This window comes from Carettochelys insculpta, chromosome 8, assembly GCF_033958435.1.
Source record: "Carettochelys insculpta isolate YL-2023 chromosome 8, ASM3395843v1, whole genome shotgun sequence".
Taxonomy (NCBI): domain Eukaryota; kingdom Metazoa; phylum Chordata; order Testudines; family Carettochelyidae; genus Carettochelys; species Carettochelys insculpta.
Window position 1 is genome coordinate 11,984,012 of NC_134144.1, and position 24,235 is coordinate 12,008,246.

At 42.0% G+C, this 24,235-nt stretch overlaps 1 protein-coding gene across 1 annotated transcript; it reads right to left on the reverse strand.

The window, feature by feature from the left end:
• Positions 1-31: 31 nt before the first annotated feature.
• CD28 (CD28 molecule) lies at positions 32-14,197 on the reverse strand. Its single transcript, XM_075001767.1, has 4 exons — positions 14,131-14,197; positions 4,899-5,258; positions 4,179-4,297; positions 32-172 (listed from the first exon to the last, which is right to left on the reverse strand). The coding sequence occupies exons 1-4, from the start codon at positions 14,183-14,185 to the stop codon at positions 32-34; spliced, it is 675 nt and encodes a 224-aa protein (XP_074857868.1). The 5' UTR covers positions 14,186-14,197.
• Positions 14,198-24,235: the final 10,038 nt, after the last annotated feature.

Consider the following 24,235-nt stretch of genomic DNA (forward strand, 5'->3'; position numbering starts at 1 on the left):
CAGGGGTATAAGCAACTTGGTAAGCAGATAGTCATGGTTCCCAAGAGCGGTATTCAGTGTGTATCCGCGTTGGTGCGTAGGGTTGGTAATGCTTGTTCTTTGGGGCAGGAGGATGGCGTGGAGTCATGTTCATGTAGTCACTCATCAGGATTCTGTTCCTTTTGTTTTTCCACTAAGGGAGAAAGTATGAAAACATTTCTGTGGTTAGTTTTTCCTCCACTGGCTGAATAATTTTAAGGAAGTCTTTGTGCAAGGAATTCAGAGTATTTATGAAAGCTGGGCTCAAGAAGAATAAAGGACTTGATTAGTTTGTCCTCCTTTCCAATTAATGAATTGTCCAAGCGGGTTATATTATTATTAGACATATTCACGGCTCGGACATATTCACCACTTGGAATTATTCCCCATAGTTTTTCAGGAAAACACTGAAGCAAGTGCCTAAAGTTAAATAAATTCATCAAAAAACCCAGCATAAGTAGGAACATAAAATGTTTTACAGTATTGGCCCTCCTCTCTTGTTGGTGTCCCAGCAGCCCATCTGCAGAAAAAGCTATATGACAAGAGAGTTCCACTGGCTGTAGAGTAAGACTGTGTTCAACCTTCTCTTCTTAGCTGGAGGAATGACTCAACAGAAGTAAAGCAAGTGCACTCAGCAAGGGGTTTTCCCATCTTCTGACTGGAGTGTTTTTTTTAAAAAATAGCTAATGTAAGCACAATAAGAGTAGCAGAAAACTCTTCCTGCTTGTCTGTAACTGTGCAGCCCTATCCACCAGCTCCCAAGCAAGCTACAGCCTGCTACGTGAAGGAAGCAGAAGTTATCCTCATCCCGCTGGCCCTGAGTAGCTCACAATCATCAGTGGACTTTTGCCTCACAGTAACTCCATGTGGGAGGGAAGTACCATGCCCATTTTGCAGATTGCAAACCGAGGCACAGAGTAGATTACGTGACTGGCCTGAAGACAGGGAGGAAGTCTGTGGCTGAGCAAGCAACTGAGCCCATGGTTTCTGCAGTGTTGTTCAGCATCCTAGCCTCTAATCTAAACCATCATTCCTACCTAGGTTTAGCCTCTGTGAATTAACAACTGTGCAAGGGACCTCCCTTCTGTCACAACTCTATGGTTGTAACGTGGTAAAAATATCTCTTTTGATTACATTTCTTGCATCTGAAGTATTTTCAAAAGACTGAGCAATGTCTTTTTTTTTTTAAATTTTAGTAAGGACTAAAAATATAATTTTTCCAAAATTGCTTGTGACTCTTTTTGGGTGTGCATGCACGTGATCATAAAACACAATTCAATTGACTCAGGTTACCAAATGGCTAGTCCTCACTGAAGACCAGTCTACAGAATGATTTGCTTGGAAAGCATATAACGTGCATTATGTATGTCTATTTATATATACACATATGTGAGAGCCTTAAATCTGGAACTATAAGTAACTCAGCAGAGCAATAAATGTCAGTTCCGTGGAATACCACGAATGCATAAAGGTTAGTTACTTTTTTTATGCTGGTATTTCACGGGGACTTACACAGCTGCGTACTTATGACTCTGCAGTCAGTGAAGTACACCAGGAAGACAGTACAAAGATCAGGGTTTCAGAGTTCTCCCTTTTTTTTTTTTTTTCAAAAAAGCCATGCATGTAATTATGTTAAGACGATTATTTTCATCTCTTTGACGTGAGGAAATGTTAAATTTCACATTGTGCCAGGAACAGGTGGAATACTCTGGGTTGCTAGATTTACTATTAAATAATATTTTAGAATAAAACCAATGCAATTCTCTCTTCAGATATGCAAGTGTTAATCTAACTGATGTGAATGGGTGTGGTACAGATATGCCTGCAGGTGCAAAATTTCAGCAGATGTGTTCAACATGGGTGAGAGAGTTAAGATGATTATAACAACTTTCACATTTCCTGGCTTTAAAATCGTGACCGAGTTTCATGCCTTCGAGTCTGCAAAAGTAAATTACATTGCTTAGAAACAATGCAGTGTGTGTCTAAATCAGCAGTGTCCAATAGGAATTCAAAAATCGCCACTCTTGTGGTTGTCGTCTTTCCATATTCACCACATTTCCCCCGCCCACTCTAAAAGAGTGTTTGCCCCCTTCCCCAGAGCCAGGCACCCCCAGTCCCTCCATTCTAAATGTCACCGACTCACCAGAGCCACCAGGGCTGCTGCTGCTACCACGCATTTCTCCTACCAAGTAGTGGGGCTCGTGCGCAGAGCGAGCGGACAGCACTCCTCACGTGTGGCTCTCAGGAGGGGTCACATTGGTGCATTGTAGTGAATGTGGCTTGAGAGCTGTATTTGCCACAACATGGTGTCCTATTTGCCACATGTAGCAAGTGGCGACCATATTGGACACTGCAAGTCTAAATCATTACATACAGTCATGCGTGTATATACATGTATATATACTATAATGCAGATATAAACTTACAAATATTTAGACCAATGTACAACTTTAAACCCTCTAGCTAGATCAGAGCTGTTTCAGGATGACAGAAATATTTAGCTAACCTGACTGTGCAAAGTGCAGGGCGGGTGGTTTTGCAAAACAAAGCACTTTTCTTGACAGAGGTCAAAACCTGCATAAGAACACTGAATGAATTCGGGTTTGGCTTAGCTGAAAGTATGTGGGCAGCTTTTTTGTACCTGTGATCTCTATTAGCCAGCTCTCTTTACACCTGACTATGCAGCACTCCAAATGCATGTTATTCAGAGGGTACCAGCTGCAGGTAAAAATGGCTGAAGCAAGCACAGCACAGAATCAGAGTGCCACACTGCTGTTCTCCATAGGAGAGTGACATCTTCCTAATAATCTGTATCTGAAACGTAGGAGAGAGCAAATCCAAACAGTAGAGAAACAATTGTTCAGACTCTAAATTAGGGATCTGAAATGACAGGTTTTCATGCAGGCACAGCTTCTGCACAGCAATTCACCTACAGGTTGTAACCATTTAAGCTTTCCTCTGACAAAGTCAGAGCAAATCTCTTCAAGGGAGAAGAGAGCATTTGCTAGCTTGAAATGTGTTAATGGCAATGCTTGAGCCAGCCTGCGAACCATCAGGAATTCTCATTGCAGTGAACTCTGTGTGTCTATAGGACAATGACAGTGTAATTGAGAGACCTTGGCTGGCAATGGGACTGGGTTTCTGTACTCAGATGTAGGGTGCAATCTGAAGGAGGTGTCAGGGCTGCAGCCAGATTGCCTAGTAATTAGTTGAAAATATATTGAGAGAGAGAGGGAGGGAAGAAGGAGGAAGGTACCCTATATGTTAACCATTCAATCCTGCACATGAGTTAAATAGTCTAGATGTCATCTCTACAATATGGGGCTTATACACACTTCTGCCTCCATCATGGCTCAGAAGAGGACTTCTGCACCCTCCACATCAGCATCTGCATCTCCTTCCTGGCAGACCTCGCAGATCTGTATATGCAATCATGCAGCTGGGGATGAAGCCAGAGTGTGCCAGCAATTCCCCCTTTTGCTCCATGGATATTTTGAAAGAAAAGGTTCCGAGACTGCATTATCCCTCCTATGCTGCCTGCTCCATGGGTCTCCTTTTAGAGCAACTGACAGCAGGGGAAGTGGCAGATGGTTTAGGAGAGTCCAATGGATTCAGGCTCCCACAGAGGGTGGGAGAGGGGCCAACTGAAGCAGTATGGAAGGGCTTGGCTATCTGCTGAGCCAGAGTACCTGTGCATGTTGTAGGTGAGCATCAGGATTTATCACATCCTTCTGGAGACTAATATAAATTGTTTACAAGGGGGTTCTTGTTGTTTTCCTGTCCCTGATTCCTGTCCTGTTGGTTTTATTACATGAGGGGATGGGACAATCCAACCCAATAGTACTAGTGTGAAGACCGTGTGAGACACAGTCAACTCTCCTACTAAATCTCCAGTGAGAATTCTGCCAGGGCTAGGACTCTGGTATGAACACTTGACTTCCACCTGATTGCTGATGTAAATGCTGTTAGATTTTGCTTCATGCCTTGATGAGCATGGCAACCACAATGGAAAAGCATGGCTATTCTTAAACTGACAATAATTGTGCCAATAATGCCAATAATTGTGGAGTGCGACTGTATCAGCCTGTCAAAAGCTGGTGGGAGGAATGGTAGGGTTGTACCTGAGGAACAAGCAAGGGGAAAAAAGCTTTATTTCTTACCCAGCAGATAACAAAGGCTGCAGTTATTAGCACACTGTAGAAAGCCAGAACTCCAAGAGTCACCACCAGAGCCCAAAAAGGCCTTTCATGTTGTAATTCTGGTGGTCGGTGTGGTATCTCTAAAAGAAACAGAGCAGACAATATGTCAGAGAACATAGAAAACTTAACACAATAACTTTAATTTCCATTGATTGACTCCTTGCTCCAATACTCCTCTGTAAAGGATAAGCCCGTCAGAGGAAAGGTTGAACTTGTCTAATCCAGCATCCTTGGGACCTGACCGGTGCCATATGAGAAAATTTGCTGGACCACGGAAGGTCTATATTGTCTAGCAGCATTACCAACTTTGCTGCTGCTTACTGGGCTCTTAGAAGACATTTAGGGGTAAATTACGGATGCATAACACACAGAACACTGAGAGCCAGGACTGGTGGCTGGAAGCAAACCCTATGGAACCACAGGAAACTTGTCCACCCCCATGATAAATGGTCATCCAGCTAAGTAACGTCATGCCAGATTATGGATGTTGCTAGATGAAGAAGTTTCAGATTAGAGAGGTTCAGCCTGTAGCAGGTTGCTAGACCCCTTATTTGGGGGAAAGGGAATTTTGCCTTTTACTGAGAAGTAGCCATTATGTACCTGACAGGAATGCTGTGAGCTCTTGCTTTACGGTGTTCACATATGGAAAAGAATATTGGACAATTATATTTTGGGTCTTACCTCTCACATTAATGACGGTCCCATTGCTCTTGTCATTGTAGATGTAAGGAGGTGGAAACATGACCTCAATTTTGCAGAAGTATATATCGGTTTGTTCGGTATTCAGGTTCCAAAGACTGAAATTCACTTGCTTTTCATTGCTGTCAACTGTGACCAGGCAGTTGAAGTTTGCATTCGAATGATTTTTATGAGAGGATCCATTCCAGGAAATGTAGCAGACTTCAACTGCTCTGTCTGCTCCTTTATTCAGTGATGCTCTGAATTCATTCCCAGTTCCATTATAAGCATACTTGCAGGCCAAATTAACACTTCTATTATATGTTACAATCAGAGGATGCTGTTCCACTAGTATCTTGTTTTCTGGGAGAGAGGATGGAAGAAGAATGTTTATTTATAAAATACATTATATGATTTTTTAAAAATCATGTGTCCTGCTGGTGCAATTGTTCAAGGTACCTGTACCCACTGATACTGTAACTACCAGTGTGACCAAGGTATTCATTCCTTTGCACTGAGTTTCCTAGTGGGCTGTACTAAGTTGAAATATCATGTATTTAATGTCTGGTTTACCAATCAACAACAAAAAATAGGATCACCTTTACACATATGCTTGATCATCCAAGAAGAACCTTATTAAAAGAGAAATAGCTTGATGGTTTAACTGACCCCTGTTAGGCCATCACTGGAATTTGACCCTCTTGCCTTTAGAATGGCATGAGCCTCTGAAACCTGAATTAAAAAAACATTCCTCTGGCTAGTTGCTGTAGTAGCTTCTTAACCTCTTATATGGATCAGCCGTAAGATGGTGAGAGAGACTTAAATCTAGGGCATTTAGCATACTAATGACCCAAAGTTACACTTCCTTTAAAGATAGAAGCCTACTTGATCTGACTGGCCTGATGCATGAAAAGGAGCTGTTTCTGTCAACCACATCACCAAGGACTCTCTCTACCACGGTGTGCCAAAAGTGGTTGAATCACTGTAACGGACTGCATAGAAGGCTGCTCATTTAAAGGGAATAGTCCTTTCCAAGTGAGACTTTACTCTTTTTTCTTTTCCTGTTTGTTTGGACAGCAGAAAAAAGAATCGAGGGGGTGGAATGCCTCTCAGCAGCAGCAAAACTTTTCCAACTTGTCACCATACAAGTCTTTGTGCAGATCTTTTCCATTTGGATAAAATTTATAGGAGGCCTTTGTGGGCTCTATTTGACCAAGCCATGGGCAGAGTCACAGGGCATGCTAAGGGGGCTACTGTTTCAGCCCTGGCTTATGTCCTTCTCAAATTTTCTGCTTCAATGCCTACTATCCTTAAAAGTGGGAGGGGAGGACTGGAATGGGGTATGGGTCCCATCTAAGCCTATTGCAGTCTAGAAGACCTTAACGCCACTCTTCAGCTGACTGGTTGGAAGAACAGAAGTGGGTGGAGCTTCCAGCATCAACCACCAGTGGCTTAGCAGAAGAAAGGATTCAGCAACTGCTCTCGGGAACTTTCTGCTTACCAGCCTGATAGCAATTGGAAACCATCCATTGAAAAGTATATGGGGAGCAAGTGGTGGTGGGGAGGTAGAGCAAATATTGACACTGGGAGAGGAGGGAAGTACATGGAGAGGAATCTGGGAAAGGAAAGTTGGCCAGGACTGATCTAGGGAGCAGGCAGCAGAGACAACCCACCAATGGGAGTCTGGAACATATGCGTGCTGCTACAGAAGCTGGCCACTACGCCCATACTAGGATCTGTTTGCCAGCCGTTGGCTCTCTGGGGATGGAGAAAGAGAGCAGGCCCTGTGTACTGGCTCTGCAGAGCCCCCTCTCTAGTAAGGAGAGAATGCAAAGGAGAAAAAGATTGCAGTCACTTCTTCTGAGGCCTCTTGCATCAGCTTGACTAGCGCTGTGTGTACAAGCGCAGGGCGACAAACCTGTCTATATTGCCACAAACCTGGCCTACTTTCCTCTGTCTGAAAAACCCAGGAAGCTCTGCCCTCAGAAGAGTGAGAAACTAACTCAGAGCAGGAAGTCCCCTTACACTGGCTGAAAGTGGTCCAGATTTTGGATTCCATGGCATTGTGCCAGGACAGCTGAGAGAACTGTTTTACTGTGTAAGACCTTGTCTACAATGGGGAAAAGCTGTTTGGTTTGTTTGCCTGCTTTTGAAATGTTCCAACTAACCCATTTCAACGAACTGCTGTTTTAAAATATTTTAGCACCAGCTTTGGCCTGGGTTTAACACCTTTTCCAAGAATGGTACCTGGATGTGGTTCAATTCACCAAGGCAATCAATACACAACCTGGGGCAGAGTGCTCAAGGCATTTGCAGAATTGCTTTATATGGATCACATTTGGGCCTCTGAGTCCTACTGTGAGCTTTTTGATAACTGGAGAGTGAGGAGTTGTGGTTAAAATTTGTTCTTATTAGTAACAGAACTTCAGTAATGCCTAGAGGTGAGGGCCCAGTTGTGCTTGGTGCTGTACACATGTATAACAAGCAGCTGCTCCCTGCACCAGTGAGCTTCCACTCTGCCTATCCTTGACAGAAACTTCCAGAATACATTGGTGGATTAGAGAAATTACTCCAAAGCTTTCAAAAATACTTATGAAGAAAAACGAGAGGTTTCATCACTGAGGCAAGCCCCTCAAGGCATTGTTTAGACTCTTCCAGTAACCTTCCAGGCAGCTTTGCTGTCATAGGCTGGTTTCTACGGTCAGAAGTGCAGCATGTAACCCCAAGTTCCTTGAACTCACCTGTTTAGCTGCACTATTGGATAATTTTTACACCTGCAGAGATGTGTTACTGGCAACAAAATTAAAATTTTTTGCTCTTTCTACCCAAACTACATTCCTCAGAATTATTTCCTGCTTTCTCGGCTTCGCAGCCAAATCTGTTGGCCTTTCAGTTCAGGCTCGATGCTAGCTTCCATTCTGGTTCTTCATTAGCTGAACATATGGAATATAAACAGAGAGATAGCCGTGCTAGTCTATATACTACCAAAACAAAAAAGCAGTCCAGTAACACTTTAAAGACTAACAAAATAATTTATTAGGTGATGAACTTTTGTGGGACAGACCCACTTCTTCAGATCATAGCCATACTAGAACAGAGTCTGTTATTATTTTATTAGTCTTTAAAGTGCTACTGGACTGCTTTTTTGTTTTGATATGGAATGTAGGTTATCTTTGTAGTCTGAGCAAAGTGGATCAGTGGAATCAAACTGTTTACAAATGTTTTGTTCAAGCTGAAAACCAGGATGAGCTTTGCAAGATAGCTCCATGCTATTCAATTGCACTATCATTTAAAGAGATTGAGCTGTTTTGTTTTTTGTTATGTGGAACAAATTCTTGCTCATGAAAGCTACATGCATTGATGGAGGCATAATGCAAACAAGTGCTATGCAAACTCAGTCTACAACTCTACCAAAATGCCCAAGTCCTGGCCTTCAGGAAGGCCTGTTGTCTCTCTCTCTCTCTCTCTCTCTCTCTCTCTCTCTTATGGTTCTGTCTGTTGGAGAAAGTCAGTCATGACAAAACATATATTTGGTCCATGAGAGAAAATTGGGCCATCAATCTCTCATGTCACCTGTGCCCAGAATAGGATTTCAGAACAGGAGCTGAATCTGCATGAATAAATAAGATTTGAACCTATTGCCCGAAGAGGCTGGTGTACAAACGCACTGCACAGGCATAGCTGAAGTTTATCTTGTACTCATGAAAACACTTTTCTCGTAAATGAAGCTTAGGCTTTGTTAAAATGGTAAAACATTGAAACATATAAGAACATAAGAACATAAGAATGGCCATACTGGGTCAGACCAAAGGTCCATCCAGCCCAGTATCCCGTCTGCCGACAGTGGCCAATGCCAGGTGCCCCAGAGAAGGAGAACAGAAGACAATGATCAAGTGATTTATCTCCTGCCATCCATCTCCTGCCCTTGTACTGAAGGCTAGGGCACCATACTTTACCCCTTGCTAATAGCCATTTATGGACCTAACCTGCAAAAATTTATCGAGCTCTTTTTTAAACCCTAATAGAGTCCTGGCCTTCACAGCCTCCTCAGGCAAGGAGTTCCACAGGTTGACTGTGCGCTGTGTGAAGAAAAGTTTCCTTTTATTAGTTTTGAACCTACTACCCATCAATTTCATTTGGTGTCCCCTAGTTCTTGTATTATGGGAAAAGGTAAATAATTGTTCTATGTTCACTTTCTCCACACCATTCATGATTTTATATACCTCTATCATATCACCCCTCAATCGCCTCTTTTCCAGACTGAAAAGTCCCAGTCTCTCTAGCCTCTCCCCATATGGGACCCGTTCCAAACCCCTAATCATCTTAGTCGCCCTTTTCTGTACCTTTTCTAATGCCAATATATCTTTTTTGAGGTGAGGAAACCACATCTGCACACAGTACTCAAGATGTGGGCGTACCATAGTTTTATATAGGGGAAGTATGATATCTTTTGTCTTATTATCTATCCCTTTTTTAATAATTCCTAACATCCTATTTGCTTTACTAACTGCTGCTGCACACTGCGTGGATGTCTTCAGAGAACTATCCACTATAACTCCAAGATCCCTTTCCTGATCTGTCGCAGCTAAATTTGACCCCATCATGTTGTACGTGTAATTTGGGTTATTTTTTCCAACGTGCATTACCTTACGCTTACCCACATTAAATTTCATTTGCCATTTTGCTGCCCAATCACTCAGTTTGCTGAGATCTTTTTGTAGTTCTTCACAATCCCTTTTGGTTTTGACTGTCCTGAACAACTTGGTGTCATCTGCAAACTTTGCCACCTCACTGCTTACCTCATTTTCTAGATCATTGATGAACAAGTTGAACAGGATCGGTCCCAGGACTGACCCCTGGGGAACACCACTAGTTACCCCCCTCCATTGTGAAAATTTACCATTTATTCCAACCCTTTGTTTTCTGTCTTTTAACCAATTCCCGATCCATGAAAGGATCTTTCCTCCTATCCCATGACCGCCTAATTTACATAAAAGCCTTTGGTGTGGGACCGTGTCAAAGGCTTTCTGGAAATCTAGGTATATTATGTCCACTGGGTGCCCCTTGTCCACATGTTTATTAACCCCTTCAAAGAATTCTAATAGATTAGTTAGACACGACTTCCCTCTGCAGAAACCATGCTGACTTTTGCCCAACAATTCGTGCTCTTCTACATGCCTTGCAATTTTATTTTTTACTGTTGTTTCTACTAATTTGCCTGGTACTGATGTTAGACTTATCGGTCTATAATTGCCAGGGTCTCCTCTGGAGCCTTTTTTAAATATTGGCGTTATATTGGCCGTCTTCCAGTCATTGGGTACCGAAGCGGATTTGTAGTGTTTCCATTTGTTTATCATTTTCTCCAAATAGCAGCTATGATCACTATTTCCAAAGGCTATGTTCAGTGTAAAAGGTACATCATAATAAACACCTGTGTAGAGCCATGACTGCACCTGGCCTTAATGAGTCCAGAAAGCAACAGTTATGAAAAATCACTATCTATAGTTGCATAAAAGTCTTAAGGTCTGGGGTGGAATCATTGAAGTCGGTGGAACCATTCTCTGTAGCAAGTTAAGTAAATGCATAAGTGTGTCTTGGACTGGGACCTTTGGTTTTATAAGCAACTGTTGCATATAGTCGGTGTAAGATTTTCTTGTCATAAGCATCTCTTTCTCATCCTACATTCTTCGTATTACACTTAGGACTTTTCATCACTCTAAAGTCCTCACCATACTTAATAATTGTAAAACACTGAAGTTCTGATCTCATATATTTTATGCAAGTAAAAAAAATCCTTTGAAGTCATTGTGACCCAGGAAGACAAATAGTGAAAATATGAAAGTATGGAATAAGAATTGTTTCTCCAAATATTTCCATACATTGTCAGCAAGTGATTAATAACATCCCATCCTTAATTGGTAGACTAGAGAAGAAAATAATTCTATTCCTTCTTTTCCCCCATACAACTATTGGAAACAATGGCTTCTTTGCCATTGTTAACTATCGTTCTGTATAAACATAACAGAGAAAAGACCCATTTGAATGCCTGGGTAAGGTAGGAAACTGAAAAGGGCTAAAAAAATCTACAAATAAAGAAATACATGTGTATGGCACAAAAAAGGCAATTCTAATTTAAGGCTACTCAGCTGCTTCCAGTCTTTTATGAGATGCTTTGAAGGCTCTTTTCTCTGTTGCCTGTATTTCAACCAGCTGTCTATGATATGTACAGGTTGACCCTCTCTAATCCAGAACTCTCTCATCTGGCAACATCTGTAATCCAGGATGATTTTTATTCACCAGATGACCTCTTATCATGGGTGTGGCCAAGTTTCCCTGGGTCCCATAAAGCCACCGGTCCTGGCTCTTAGTGTTCTGTGCTGTTGTTTCCCTCTAAGTGTCTTTTAAGAGCTCAGTAAGCAGTGGAAGTGTTGATAAAGCTGCTAGACAATATTGACCTGTGAGCTGGCAAAGTCTGTCATTTGGCACTGGTCAGGTCCCCAGGGTACTGGACTAGAGAGGTTCAGCCTGTAGTTTCCTCTGGAATGAAACAACCCCTCCTGGATATCCATTTCTCCTGATCATGAGAGACTCATGCCTTTGCTAATCTCCTGCGCCTTATGTTAAGTACTGTGTGAAGAAACAACAAGAAGTCCTATGGCACCTAATAGACTAACGGATTTATTGGAGCATAAGCTTTCATGGGAAAAGACCCACTTTGTCAGATGCATGGACAAAGTGGGTCTTTGTCCATGAAAGCTTATGCTCCAATAAAGCTGTTAGTCTATAAGGTGCCACAGGAACTTATTTTTTTTTGCAGATAAAGACTAATATGGCTTCACCTCTGATACTGTGTGACAAAAGGTACCAAATGCCAGGAAAGACACTGCTCATTTAGTTAAGTGCAGCTTCTTACTTTGCAGGGTCCATGTGTCTGTTTAACTTATTTAAAGAGGAGGAAATGAGTTAATGTCGTCCTAGTGTCTGGTAAACCACAGCTCACTTTGCATTCAAACCAGAGATCATTCTACATCCCAGTAACCTGGGTGGGTTACGAGTTGGTTTTTAACTAAGAAAGACCATGAGCCAGCAGTTTACCTGCAGTACAAGTTTGAGGTCATTTGCAACACCATATGGTGAGAACCTACCTGTATTGGTTATGAAAACTTAGTGCAGATAGACTAATCTAACTGCCTCTTAGATTCCAGTAAAATAATTATTCAGCCAGAAAGACAAGTAAGAAAAACATATCTTTTGGTCAATATTAATGAAAAGATCGTGGTTCAGGTCAACATACAGAGTTCTCTGGGACAGTGTTATCATTGGACTGTCTTGTCCTTTGTCAGGCAACGTTCTTATTGGTTACATCTATACGACAGTGATTTGTCGACAGAAGTTACTGTCGGATGATTTCTTCCAACAAAACTTCTGTTGACAGATTGCAGCCACACGTGAAAGCGGATCACTCTATCGACCTGCTCTGTTGATTGAGAGCGGCCGGACTGCCCAGCCGATCTGTTGACAGAATGGCCAACCTAAAGCATAGGAGACAGGGCTGCCTGGTGACCTGGAAGCCCTGTCTGTCGACAGAGGGGCCCCCCCCCAGAGTGTTCACACAGCTTTTTTGTCCTAGTGGGCTGCGCTAATTTGAAATATCATGTATTTAATGTCTGGTGTTCAGCCTCATGGGAGAGAGGCAGAAGGCTGTCAAAAAAAGTGCCACGTTCTGTCGACTGTAAGTCGTCAAAACGTATTTTTAGTGTGGATGCTCTGCAGATGCCAGTTTTGGCCACAAAGCCCTTTAGTGTAGGTGTAGCCATTGACTTTAATGGAATTTGGATTAGATAAGGACCAACAATAATTTCGATTTTTTAACCATCTCAGGATCTAAATGTAAAGACAAGATGGAGAATAAACTTATGGCAAGTGCTCATTAAGCTCTCATCCTGCAAGCTCCTCACATGGGCTTAATTTTACATATTTGTGTAGTCCCACTGAATCCAGTGGACCTGCTCAAATATTTAAAGATAAGCAAGTACACAAACATTGGCGTATATCCTTAATACATACTGCAGTACAAAGGATTCACTTAAAAGCTGCTGGCACTTCACTGATCCCACCCCCACACCCACCCTCCCACTGTTCACCTATTCCTGCAGCTTATCTGCATTTCTAGAGTAATACTCATCTGTTTGTGACAACCCTAATGCCTGCTGTGGAAATAATTATGACGTTAGAAAAAGAAAATTGTAACTTCAAGAGAGGAATAAGGAGCAGAAGCCAATGAAGTCTGAAGCAATATCGATCTTGATTTCAGGCACGTTACAATATTCCTAACCAGGGAAGAAAATTACAGAAAAACATAAGAACTGTTTCTAACTCCATTTTAAAAATTCGTTTGTTAAGCACCAGTAGCAGTTTAAGAATGATCTACATGTGACCAGCTCTGTTAGAAGAAGAGGGTTTTATTCATCTCTTTTCCTGTAAATATACAAGTGCTGACATTTAGAGAAGTGATAACTTGAATTCATAGACCAATGATTTCAGCATTACTTTGGCTTGAGATTCGCACAGCAAAAACTATCATCCCCTGCCTTGCTTTGCATTCTTCTATATCCCTTCAAAAATGGGGCAATTATAAAGCTACTTAAACTGAACAGCCAATGTGAAAACAAAACATAGGGTGAGATAAGCAAGAGATTTTAAATATTCAGTAACATTTTAAATAGAGATTTTTGTTTGCAGATGGAAATCGATTATTTAGCAGGCAGCAATAGATTATTTTTAAAAGTACCAACTATCAACAACTCATATATTGTCCTAAAAAAACCCCTCTACTTTTATCCATTTTACATATTTGTTAATTCTTACTTAATATGCTTAGAGGTCAGGCTGCCAGCCCTTTATGCAGGAAGAACTCTCACTGCACACTGAACATTCTGGAGGCTACAGAAACAGATGACCTGAGAAAAGTGCAGTCCTCAAATCAGTTTACACCCCAAAATAAAGAGAATGCATCTCGGTAGCAGTTATATGTTCAAAACGGACAAATACCAGGGGACAATCCCTGTGGTATATGTGATCTGACCCTCAAATGTACCCAAAGAGAAATCAAATGAAAAAACCTCTGAGGCTGAAATTTGGAGAAGAGTATGATTTTTAAAAAAATACTTTTTATGTTCACCTGCATCTTACTGAAAGTTCACAAAAGTCATTGGAAAGGCTCAAAATGGTTTACCTGTTACTTCAGCGGCTTGAGTGAAGCTGAGAGCAGCAAATATCCAGAATATCATGGTGATAATGGTGGGCTGCACAGTTAAACCCCGCCTCCCACAAAGAAATCTGAAGATGGAACCACAAGCCAACCTGGTGGGCTAAATGGTTCAGTCACTCACACATTCTCTCTTTCCTCTCCTTTGCCCCCTGAAGAGCACTTGATGTACATACTGACTGAAACCACTGTGCTGGCAGCATTTCAACTTAACCGGAAGTTAACTTGTTTGATGACTTCAGCTTTTTATCGTTAGGAAGTATCTTTTCTGTTGCTTAAATGAAAACAGCAGTTCTGTAGCACATTAAAGACTACCAATATAATTTATTAGGTGGTGAGCTTTAGTGGGTCAGACCCACTTCAGATCTGGAAGATCATCAGTTATACTGTTAGTCTTTAACGTGCTACAGGGCTGCTTTTTTGTTTTGTGAAGATACAGACTAACACGGATACCGCTCTGAGGCTTAAAAGAAAAATTCATCCTTGGCATAAGTTTATTGTGTTAAAGGCATTCCAACATTCAGCAGCATGCCCGCCTCTTTTGGCTAGCCAATGTCTGAAAGGGGACTTCCAGACATGTTTCCGTTATGAGAAGCAAAGGATGAAACAAGTTGGGTATGTACACTTTGGTGCAATTCTGTTCATTTACAAAGAGTGTATACTACATCCTGAACACAGTAGAGACAAAACAGCAGGTCACACCCTTGCTTAAACTATATCCAAGTCTGTCTCTCCCATCAGTTGTGTGCCCAAGAAACTCTGTCTCTTTGCCCCTTTCAAGGCCACACTCCCAACTGTTTCTCCTACTGGATTCCTGCCTTAAAAGCATGCACGATTTGCCCACAAAGCTCTACCATCTGAGTTAGCAGCCAAACCAAAAGGAGTCCTCATACACCTGAGCCCGGCTCAGGATTTGCTAGCTAACGCTGTGCCTTGGGCAGCAGCCTCCTGTTGTTTCCAGCTATCATCACATAGGGAGGTATTTAACTTACTCCTTCCACTTAATCTGCAAGAAGGATCTGTGATTGTCTATAAACCACAGGCCTGCTTAATGGCACCTATTAATACTCTCCACCATAACGATAGCATGGTCAGGCTTCTTGAGATCTTTGATGCAAAACTATTTCCTGCACTCAAAAGGAACAAATCGCAGGGCCAAAAATAATATGAAATGAATGTGTATGGCTCCCATTGACATCTATGGAATCTACACATCTGTACCCATGAGTAGAATTTGTCATATAGTGCTTTGAGTTTCTTCTCAAAATATCATCAGAGTAGATTCCAAGCTACAATATTATTTCACTATTTTGAGGGGGTGGGGTGGGTGGGGAGAGAGAGAGTGAGAGAGAGAGAGATTATATTTTGGCAAAAAGTTATATTTATGCCTTTTCTGCGAATCAAACTGATTCCTGAATTCATATTAAACATTAGAGGGAGATTTTACAACCACCCTGGGTAATTTATTCCAGTGCTTAACTACCCTGACAAGATTTTTTTCCCAAAGTCCAACCTAAACTTCATTTAATGCAATTTAACCCCATTGCTTCTTGTCCTGTCATCAACAGCTAAGGAGAATAATTTTTCTCCCTCCTTCCTGTAACACTCTTTTAGGTATCTTTAGGGCATGATGTGTGGGAGTGTCACCCAGTGCAGATGGTATTGATGGTGCTTGGTCCTGCCGTGTGGGTAGTGAAATGGACTTGATGACCTCTTGAGGTACCTTCCAGTTCTAGTGTTTTGTGATTACATTAAGTAGCTGACCTAGGAGGCATTCTACCATCATCCACAAAGAGTATCTGAAATACCTTTGGTGAGAATTTGGAGACTGTTACCTATTTGACAGCTAAAGAGAGTGAGCATGCAGCAAACAAATTTCTCAGTGAGTGCTTTTGCTATAGGCCATAACATTTAGGCCATTATTGTTGCTTTTATGATTAACACTAGCTCATTTTTTTCTGCAAATTAGACCAGAATTCTTCCCTGGATGGCAAGACAGAATGACAGGCATTCCAAGGCACATATGTTGTGATGCCCATTGACTTAGCTACTTCATTGTGGCTTTCCTGTAGTTCTGGCAGAAATCAGATTTGCAGGGATATTTATATAGTCATAAGGATACCAAACCATACGCAATCTGCTGCCACTTATTTCATAGTCAATAGCAGGGTGGTTTCCAATATGGATTTTCTGAGAAATTGATTTGTGGATTTTTCACTTTTGGTAGCCACAGGGGAGGATAGGTCAACAGTGCTCCTTTGGTCTCTAGGGAGCATGCACACAAGATCTTTGGGAGGAAATATTTCATTCAGAGCTCAGCTCTGAAATCTGATAGCTAAATCAGTGGGTATACATGTTTGGTAATCAGTGTGGAAACTCATGGAATTTCATGATGCTAAGCACAGGCATTTCTGTTTGAGACCAGTTTTTTTGTTTTGCAGAGGGAGAAAAAGAAAAACACAAGTGGAGGTTTTTTTAGATGAGATGACTAAACCAGTGCTTGGTGGTCCTGACAGGAACAATAAGCTCAGAATTTCCAATACCATTGACCAGTGTTTCTTAACCTACTTTCCACAGAACACTGGTGTTCCATGAACAACTTGCTGGTGTGCCGCAATCATCGGACACTTTTTTGATATCATACACTGATCATATATATTCTCTGTCATTAAAACCAAATGCAATGTTACATCTTCATTACTATGATACCTGTTTAAATGACTTCATTTTATTTTTGTTGTATATGTTGATGTTTGGTTTCTTTTTGATCTGACAGCAATTTTTTGAAGAACATTTGCATAGGTGTTATGCAAAAAAAATATTACTGTTTGGTGTTCCATGGTCTCAAAAGTTTAAGAAACACTGCTATTGACCATATCAATGGCTCCTTAACCTCCCTCCATGCCTCATTAACCATCCTTGGTCTGCCCTTGCAAAACCATGCCATCCTATCACTGGCACAGACAGATGAACCTGCATACATTTTATCAGAGCCAATCCAGGCCCAAATATGCCAATGTATTGTAGGCATTATATTGCTGACTATATTCTGTACTTGGAATCAAGGCAGACATAGGTGATTGGAACTCCACCCAACATGGATGGAATTGAAGCCTTCATCAAAATCAGATTTGGATGATGGTGTTTAACACAACATTCCTCTTTCAGTTTAATTTTCCCCAAAGCTCAAGTCTCTTTTTTATGCCACCTGGGTAAAACGGGGCCATTTAGGCACCTTCCTGACTGCAGCAATGTTGGCAAACCCCTGGGCAAATGCAGGATGGGACTGTACCGTAGAAAGTACTGTCTCTCCCTTGGTGCAAGTGGGACTGCACAGCCTATGCTCTCTAATGTTGGCTGGAGTCCCATCCTGCCCTTTTTTTGTGCCCCTTACGACTCTTGGGATGGAGGAGACCATGAAAAGTTCAGAGCCCAAGGGCCGTCCATGTCCCTGGCCCTTTGTGGAAGGGTGGGGGAGTAGTTACAGGGGTGAGGGGAGTAAGGCTCTTTGTGCCATTCTTCACCTTCCATTCTCCACCTTCTCCTCTCCCCCCAGAAAGGTTGGGGCTAATGAGGTGTATCATTTTGGCTCTAGGTGTACCATTACCAAATTATGTTTGAAACAGACCACATGCAGTCTAAGAAACTGCCCCCTTCATGTGCAGGCCTATTGTAACTGCCCAGTGTATTATTTTCTCTGTGCCAACCAGCATTTCTGATGCTACCTTTTCCAATTCCTTATGCTCTAGCCATATACTTAATGTTGCTGAATAGCTTTCTCTTTGATCCCTGCAGTGAATGGCATTCTCTTCAGCAAGTATGCAGCTTCCTCACTTCCAGCTTATCCAGCTTTTAACAGGAGCACAAATCTCTGTTCTGTTTCCAAGGACACACCTCTTGCATTGACTCCCTTTCTCTTCCAAACTGGGCCCATATTGTTCTAATCACTGGTTTTTAAACTGTTTGCTTCTAAACACTGTAGAAACTTCTCTTTGTCACTTCAGATCTATGGTCCTTCTCTATGGCCAAGGCTCCTCTGAAAAGTAGTAGCAGTAGCCTCTTCCACTACCGGAGCATAAGTCATTGACGACCATTTGCCACCATCCCTGCCCTAAGTGATCATTTCCATTTCTGACCAGGTGTATCCCATCTTTTTAGTGTCTGCCTTCAGGTCTCTACACCAAGTAGACCTCCTCTTTTCCTTTTTCCTTGTGGGCTCCAACTTAAGGCTTGCCTTGTGATGTTGGTGACTGGATTTCTAAGGGTATGTCCAATTCATCAACATCTTCTCTGCCTGATTTCTTCTGTGGCAGGAAGCTGGTGAGTCAGTTGGCACAAGCTGTCGATGGTATATGGCCCATGGATCTGGAGGATCCAGTGGATGCAGGTTTTGATAAACACCTGGATTTTTTTTTGACAGTCATCTTTTGGAGCATTGTAATAGAGCTCTCACCAAGAGGTCTCCTAGCTCAGGACAAACAATAGAAAAAACAGTCAAGAAACAGCTCAAAATGACAATTCACTTTAGTTTACTTTAAGGTTTCCAGGTATTCAGACAGTGTTCCCCTTGCTAAGCAATACCAAAGCTATAGATGGTAACGTTCCTCAGTACTGTTAATTTGGGGACACAAAATGCCTTTTTTCTCCTCAAGCCATTTTTAACTCCGATTTCCATCTGTCTAATCTGTCTGGACTCTGTCAGGCAAATTCTATTCACAGTCAAATCAGTGCAAATCTGAAGTCATTTTGCTAGTTTCCGTGAGATTACTGTGCATTTCCATGGCTGGAACTGAGACTTTCATATGATCCTAAACTGGGAGAAGTGGATATTTCTGCTCCTGCAGTATAAAGTCCTTGCCTCACACAAATAAATGGAAATATTGCTATTTACTTCAGTGGGCCCAATTTCATCCTATCTTTTTCTTTGAGTAATAAGCCACAAAATATCACTTCAGATATTCAGTACAGCTCTGAAAATGCTGTTCATTTTCATCAGAAAAGTCCTCTGCCACACCAATAATGGCTGGGGCTGGATTTTTTGACAACTTCCTGGCTTTTCTCCCTTGTGGATAAGATCCGCTGTGAGTCCTCTGAGACAAAATCAGGCACCTAGCCGGAGCACCACTTTACTCATTAGCTGTGTCTACACGTGCACGCTACTTCGAAGTAGCGGCACTAACTTCGAAATAGCGCCCGTCGCAGCTACACGCATCGGGCGCTATTTCGAAGTTAACTTCGACGTTAGGCGGCGAGACGTCGAAGTCGCTAACCTCATGAGGGGATCGGAATAGCGCCCTACTTCGACGTTCAACGTCAAAGTAGGGACCGTGTAGACGATCCGCGTCCCGCAACGTCGAAATTGCCGGGTCCTCCATGGCGGCCATCAGCTGGGGGGTTGAGAGATGCTCTCTCTCCAGCCCCTGCGGGGCTCTATGGTCACCGTGGGCAGCAGACCTTAGCCCAGGGCTTCTGGCTGCTGCTGCGGCAGCTGGGGATCCATGCTGCATGCACAGGGTCTGCAACCAGTTGTAGGCTCTGTGTATCTTGTGTTGTTTAGTGCAACTGTGTCTGGGAGGGGCCCTTTAAGGGAGCGGCTTGCTGTTGAGTCCGCCCTGTGACCCTGTCTGCAGCTGTGCCTGGCACCCTTATTTCGATGTGTGCTACTTTGGCGTGTAGACGTACCCTCGCAGCGCCTATTTCGATGTGGTGCCGCGCAACGTCGAAGTTGAACATCGACGTTGCCAGCCCTGGAGGACGTGTAGACGTTATTCATCGAAATAGCCTATTTTGATGTTGCTACATCGAAATAAGCTATTTCGATGTTGGCTTCATGTGTAGACGTAGCCATTGTGTGCAGAAAAATCAGAAAGCACTGACTCAGGGGCCAACTAAATTAATTAACCAACTGTTCTCAATAGTCAATAGTCACTTCTACAGGCTCTCTTTTCAGAGGAATGAAAATGCAGGGATTGCCTAGAATATTAGTTGTGACATTATATTACCATTGTCCAATGGGAAAACAGCAAGTCATCATGTGCATACACCATGGAATCATGGACTTTTCAGTTGCTGGACTAAATTATAATACTGTGCAAAGAACATATTTAATATCACATTGAACATGTTTTGATGAGTTGCCCAGTTCTCAACTGAACAAATAGATGGGTTCTTTATGCTATCTAAAGAGCTCAAAACTTTAGCAATTGAATTGGGCTATTTGTTGTGAATTATGCCAGAGAGCACTCCTTAGTATTGTACCTTTCTTTTGCCTACAAGCCCTCAGTCGAAGGAACATGTGACTGCAACCACACACTTTTTGAGAAAGAGATAAAATTCACAATAATATGATGTGATATAAATGGTTTGATTAATGGGCACATTATTTCTGAAGCACTATGTGACCCGTGCAGGGTGTTCCCCAAAATATCCAGTTCATATCCAAGCTTGCTCTTGAGTAGCACTTTTTATCAGTTGATCTCAGAAGTATTTTACAAAGAAGGGTACATATAATTATTCCCATTTTACAGAGTGAGAAATAGTCAGATGACCATGGACAAGTTACTTCTCCACTGTCAGAGCCAAGACTAGAACCCTGAGCGCATGGGTTTCAGACCATTGTGCTCTCCATGAGCTGCCAATAACACTCTTATAAAGCATTATAAATATATTGTCTTGTGGCACCTTACAGACTAACAGCTATTTTGGAGCATAAGCTTTCGCGGGCAAAGACCCACTTCATCAGATGCATGAGTCGGGGGGGGTGTTTCAGAGGGGTATTTAAAGAATGGGGTCTCAGTAAAAGGAAGGGCCAGAGCTGACAAGGTCTATTCAGCAAGGTGGAAATGGCCCATTATCAAGAGTACCTATCAAAAGAGGAAAAAACAAGTCAGATCAGACAGGGGCATATGAGCCATTGTCAGAGTCTAATGGGGAGATATTAACACCTAGGGCAGAGAAACTGTTTTTGTAAGCTGCCAATCACTCCCAGCCTCTGTTTATGCCTTGGTTAATGGAGTCAAATTTGCAAATAAATTGCAGCTCAGAGATTTCTCTCTCCATTTGATTTTTGAAATTTCTTTGTTTCAGGACTGTCACCCTTAAATCTGCTTCTGAGTGTCCAGGGAGATTGAAGTGTTCCCCCACAGGCTTATGTCCATTACTGTTCCTGATGTCTGATTTATGTCCTTTTATTCTTTTGCGTAGAGACTGTCCAGTATGGCCAATGTAAATTGCAGTGGGGCATCTGACACTTAATCAGGCCCTGGCTTCAGTGGAACTATGACTGTATGCATCAGCTGAGGATTTCTCTCATAATGTTTTGGTTATGAAGCTGTTAAATTTATGCCTCATCAGCTCAAAAAAAGATATCTTGACATTGGAAAAAGTTCAGACAAGGGCAACAAGAATAATTAGGGTTTTGGAATGGCTGCCTTATGAGAAGAGATTAAAAAGGTGGGGACTTTTTATCTTAGGAAAGAGGAGAGTAAAGAGAGGGAGGGTACAATTGAGGTCTACAAAATCATGACGGTGTGGAAACAGTAAATAAGGAAAGGTTATTTACTTGTTCCCATAACACAAGAACTGGGCATCACCAAATGAAATTAATAGGCAGCAGGTTTAAAATAAACAAAAGGAAGTATTTCTTTACTCAACACACAGTCAACCTGTGGAACTCCTTGCCAGAGGATGTGGTGAAGAAGACCAGAACTTTCACAGGGTTCAAAAAAGAGATAAATTCATAGAGGATGGGTCCATCAGTGTCTGTTAGCTAGGATGAGTAGGAATGGTGTTCCAAGCTTCTGTCAGAAGCTGGGGATGGGCTACAGGGGAGGGATCACTTAATGATTCCCTGTTCCAATCATTCTTCTGGGACATCTGGCATTGGCCACTGTTGGAAGACAGTATACTGGGCTAGATGGACCTTTGATCTGAGCCAGTGTGGCCGTTTTTATGGTCTTATGCCTTCTTGCTTCTTGTGTTTCCTGATTTTTAGTGGGTTTTTTGGTTTTATTTTTGGGGGTTTTTTTTGTTTGGTTGGGGTTTTTTTGGGGTTTTTTTTTTATGTACAGCACTTTTCTGACATCCCCTCCCTATACAGCTCACCCTTGGTTACAAACTCAAAAGCATATATTCTTCCTTATGAAGTCAGAATTTGTTGTTCAATACAATTATGCCCCCTTTAAAGAAATATCTGTAGAGCAGAGCTACTAAACAGCCTCGCCTCGTAATCCAGTGGAACATAGTTCTTGGGATTACCTCATGCTGAGTGACCCTCACAGGAAATAATTATTTTGTTTGACGCTAATACACAGTAACTTGTAGAATAAGCACTTTCACATGATTTCTTCACCTGAAGACAGTGGCTTCCATAGGCCTGGGCAAACCTAGACGATGTCCAAATTCAACTTCTTGCTGCCAAGGGAGTGACATTTTCTCAGACTCTGGTTCTGCCAAAGCCAGCCTGCAGCATAATTCTCTGCCAAAATGTGATGAGAAACAGAAGTTTCCTTGTTTTTTCTGTTGCAACAAAAAAGAAAAATACTGAGTCATAGTAAATTAGAAATGTTTTCTGGGATGGAATATTACACACCATAAATATATTAGCAACAGCTTCAAATATTTCCGCTCAGGAACCAGTGACCAAAATTCTGGGAAGTACTTCTTAATTTTAAACTGGATGCTTCTTAGAAAAAAATGAATCCTTCTTTAACTCATCCTTGAAAGATTTCTTTCAAAGTTTTCATTAGAGGAGAGTGGATAAAAATAAACCCTTCCACCCTGGAAAATCTGGATGATTTTAGGGGACTGACAATCCATTTTAGTTTTTAAAAAGCATCACACATCATTTTAAAAGCACCTTCCTTTCAAGGAGCTCAAAACATTTCAGATTTATTAGTTAATAAGCAGTTGCCATGGGAATGTGCAAAATAAAATTGCCAAGATCGAGAGGTAGGTTTACAACCCCTCTGAGAGGTGGAAAGATATTGTTAGGATGAAAAAACAGATCTCCACATCTATACTACCAACTTATGTCAGCATAACCACATGCTTTGGTGGAAGGGGGAGAAGAGAAGGGGTGAAAATTCACACTCCTACATGTAAATACAGCAAACTCTTTTTTAACCAGCATTCAAACAACTGGACTTCTCTATTAACTGGCATTTGTTGCGGTCAGAGGCTTCTCCACTCTCCCAACCACTGTGGATCCCCGCATGGCACAGCCATGCATGAGCCACCCACATCGGCTCCCTGTGTGGCATGACGCCCTGTCCAGAGCAGCTCCTGGTGCAGCGATGTGCAAAATGCCCATAGTGGCTTCCCACACGGTGATGTACAAGCCGCCCAAAGCGATTCCCTGCATGGTGCAGTGTCCCACACAGAGCATTTGGAAACTCTCACATCTCCAGTATATTGGATTATCTGGCAACTTCACAGACCTGGGGCTGCTGGATATCAAAGAGTTTACTGTATCAGCCTGATCACTGTTAACAGCATTATGTCAAGGCAGGGGCTCCTCTCATTACGTTAGCTACCACCTCTCATGGAAGCCCGATCACTGGCATAAGTAAGGACTTTATGAAACACTACAGAAGCACAGCTGCACCACTGCAATACTGTAAGTGTATTCAACCCCTCAGCCTCCCATTCTAGACTGTGCTGCCTCCTTGGAATGTTTAAAAAAATTAAGTATCCTGATTCTAAACTCAAGCTAAACAGTATTATTTGATCTTGTTACGTCAAATTCTCATATTAAGTTTTAGACAAATGTCCATGATTATTTCTGGAGTTTGTATTATGTGCTGTATTCAAGCAAAATCTTAATTATTTTCAGTGTAACCCTGCAGAAACAAGACAAATTAGTCAGCAACAGTGCTGGTTTCATAATCAAAGAAAGTGATTCATGACTGTATTCCTGATTAGAGCTCTCTGCTGCTGTTCTGAGGTCATGCTTGAGGGATTTGATTGCCAGAATCTTTATGAATTCTAAACATGTTGTAAATTTTAACACAAGTTATTATTCATCTGGGAACTCATAAGAGAGATGCATTAATGGCTGTTTATTAGCTGATAT

Excerpts from the sequence above, each read along its gene's own strand:
- CD28 (XM_075001767.1), bottom strand. The coding sequence starts at position 14,185 with ATGATATTCTGGATATTTGCTGCTCTCAGCTTCACTCAAGCCGCTGAA. Across the intron at positions 5,259-14,130 it reads TCAAGCCGCTGAAGTAACAG|AAAACAAGATACTAGTGGAA; the intron begins GTAAACCATTTT and ends CCTCTCTCCCAG. Across the intron at positions 4,298-4,898 it reads GACCGTCATTAATGTGAGAG|AGATACCACACCGACCACCA; the intron begins GTAAGACCCAAA and ends TGTTTCTTTTAG.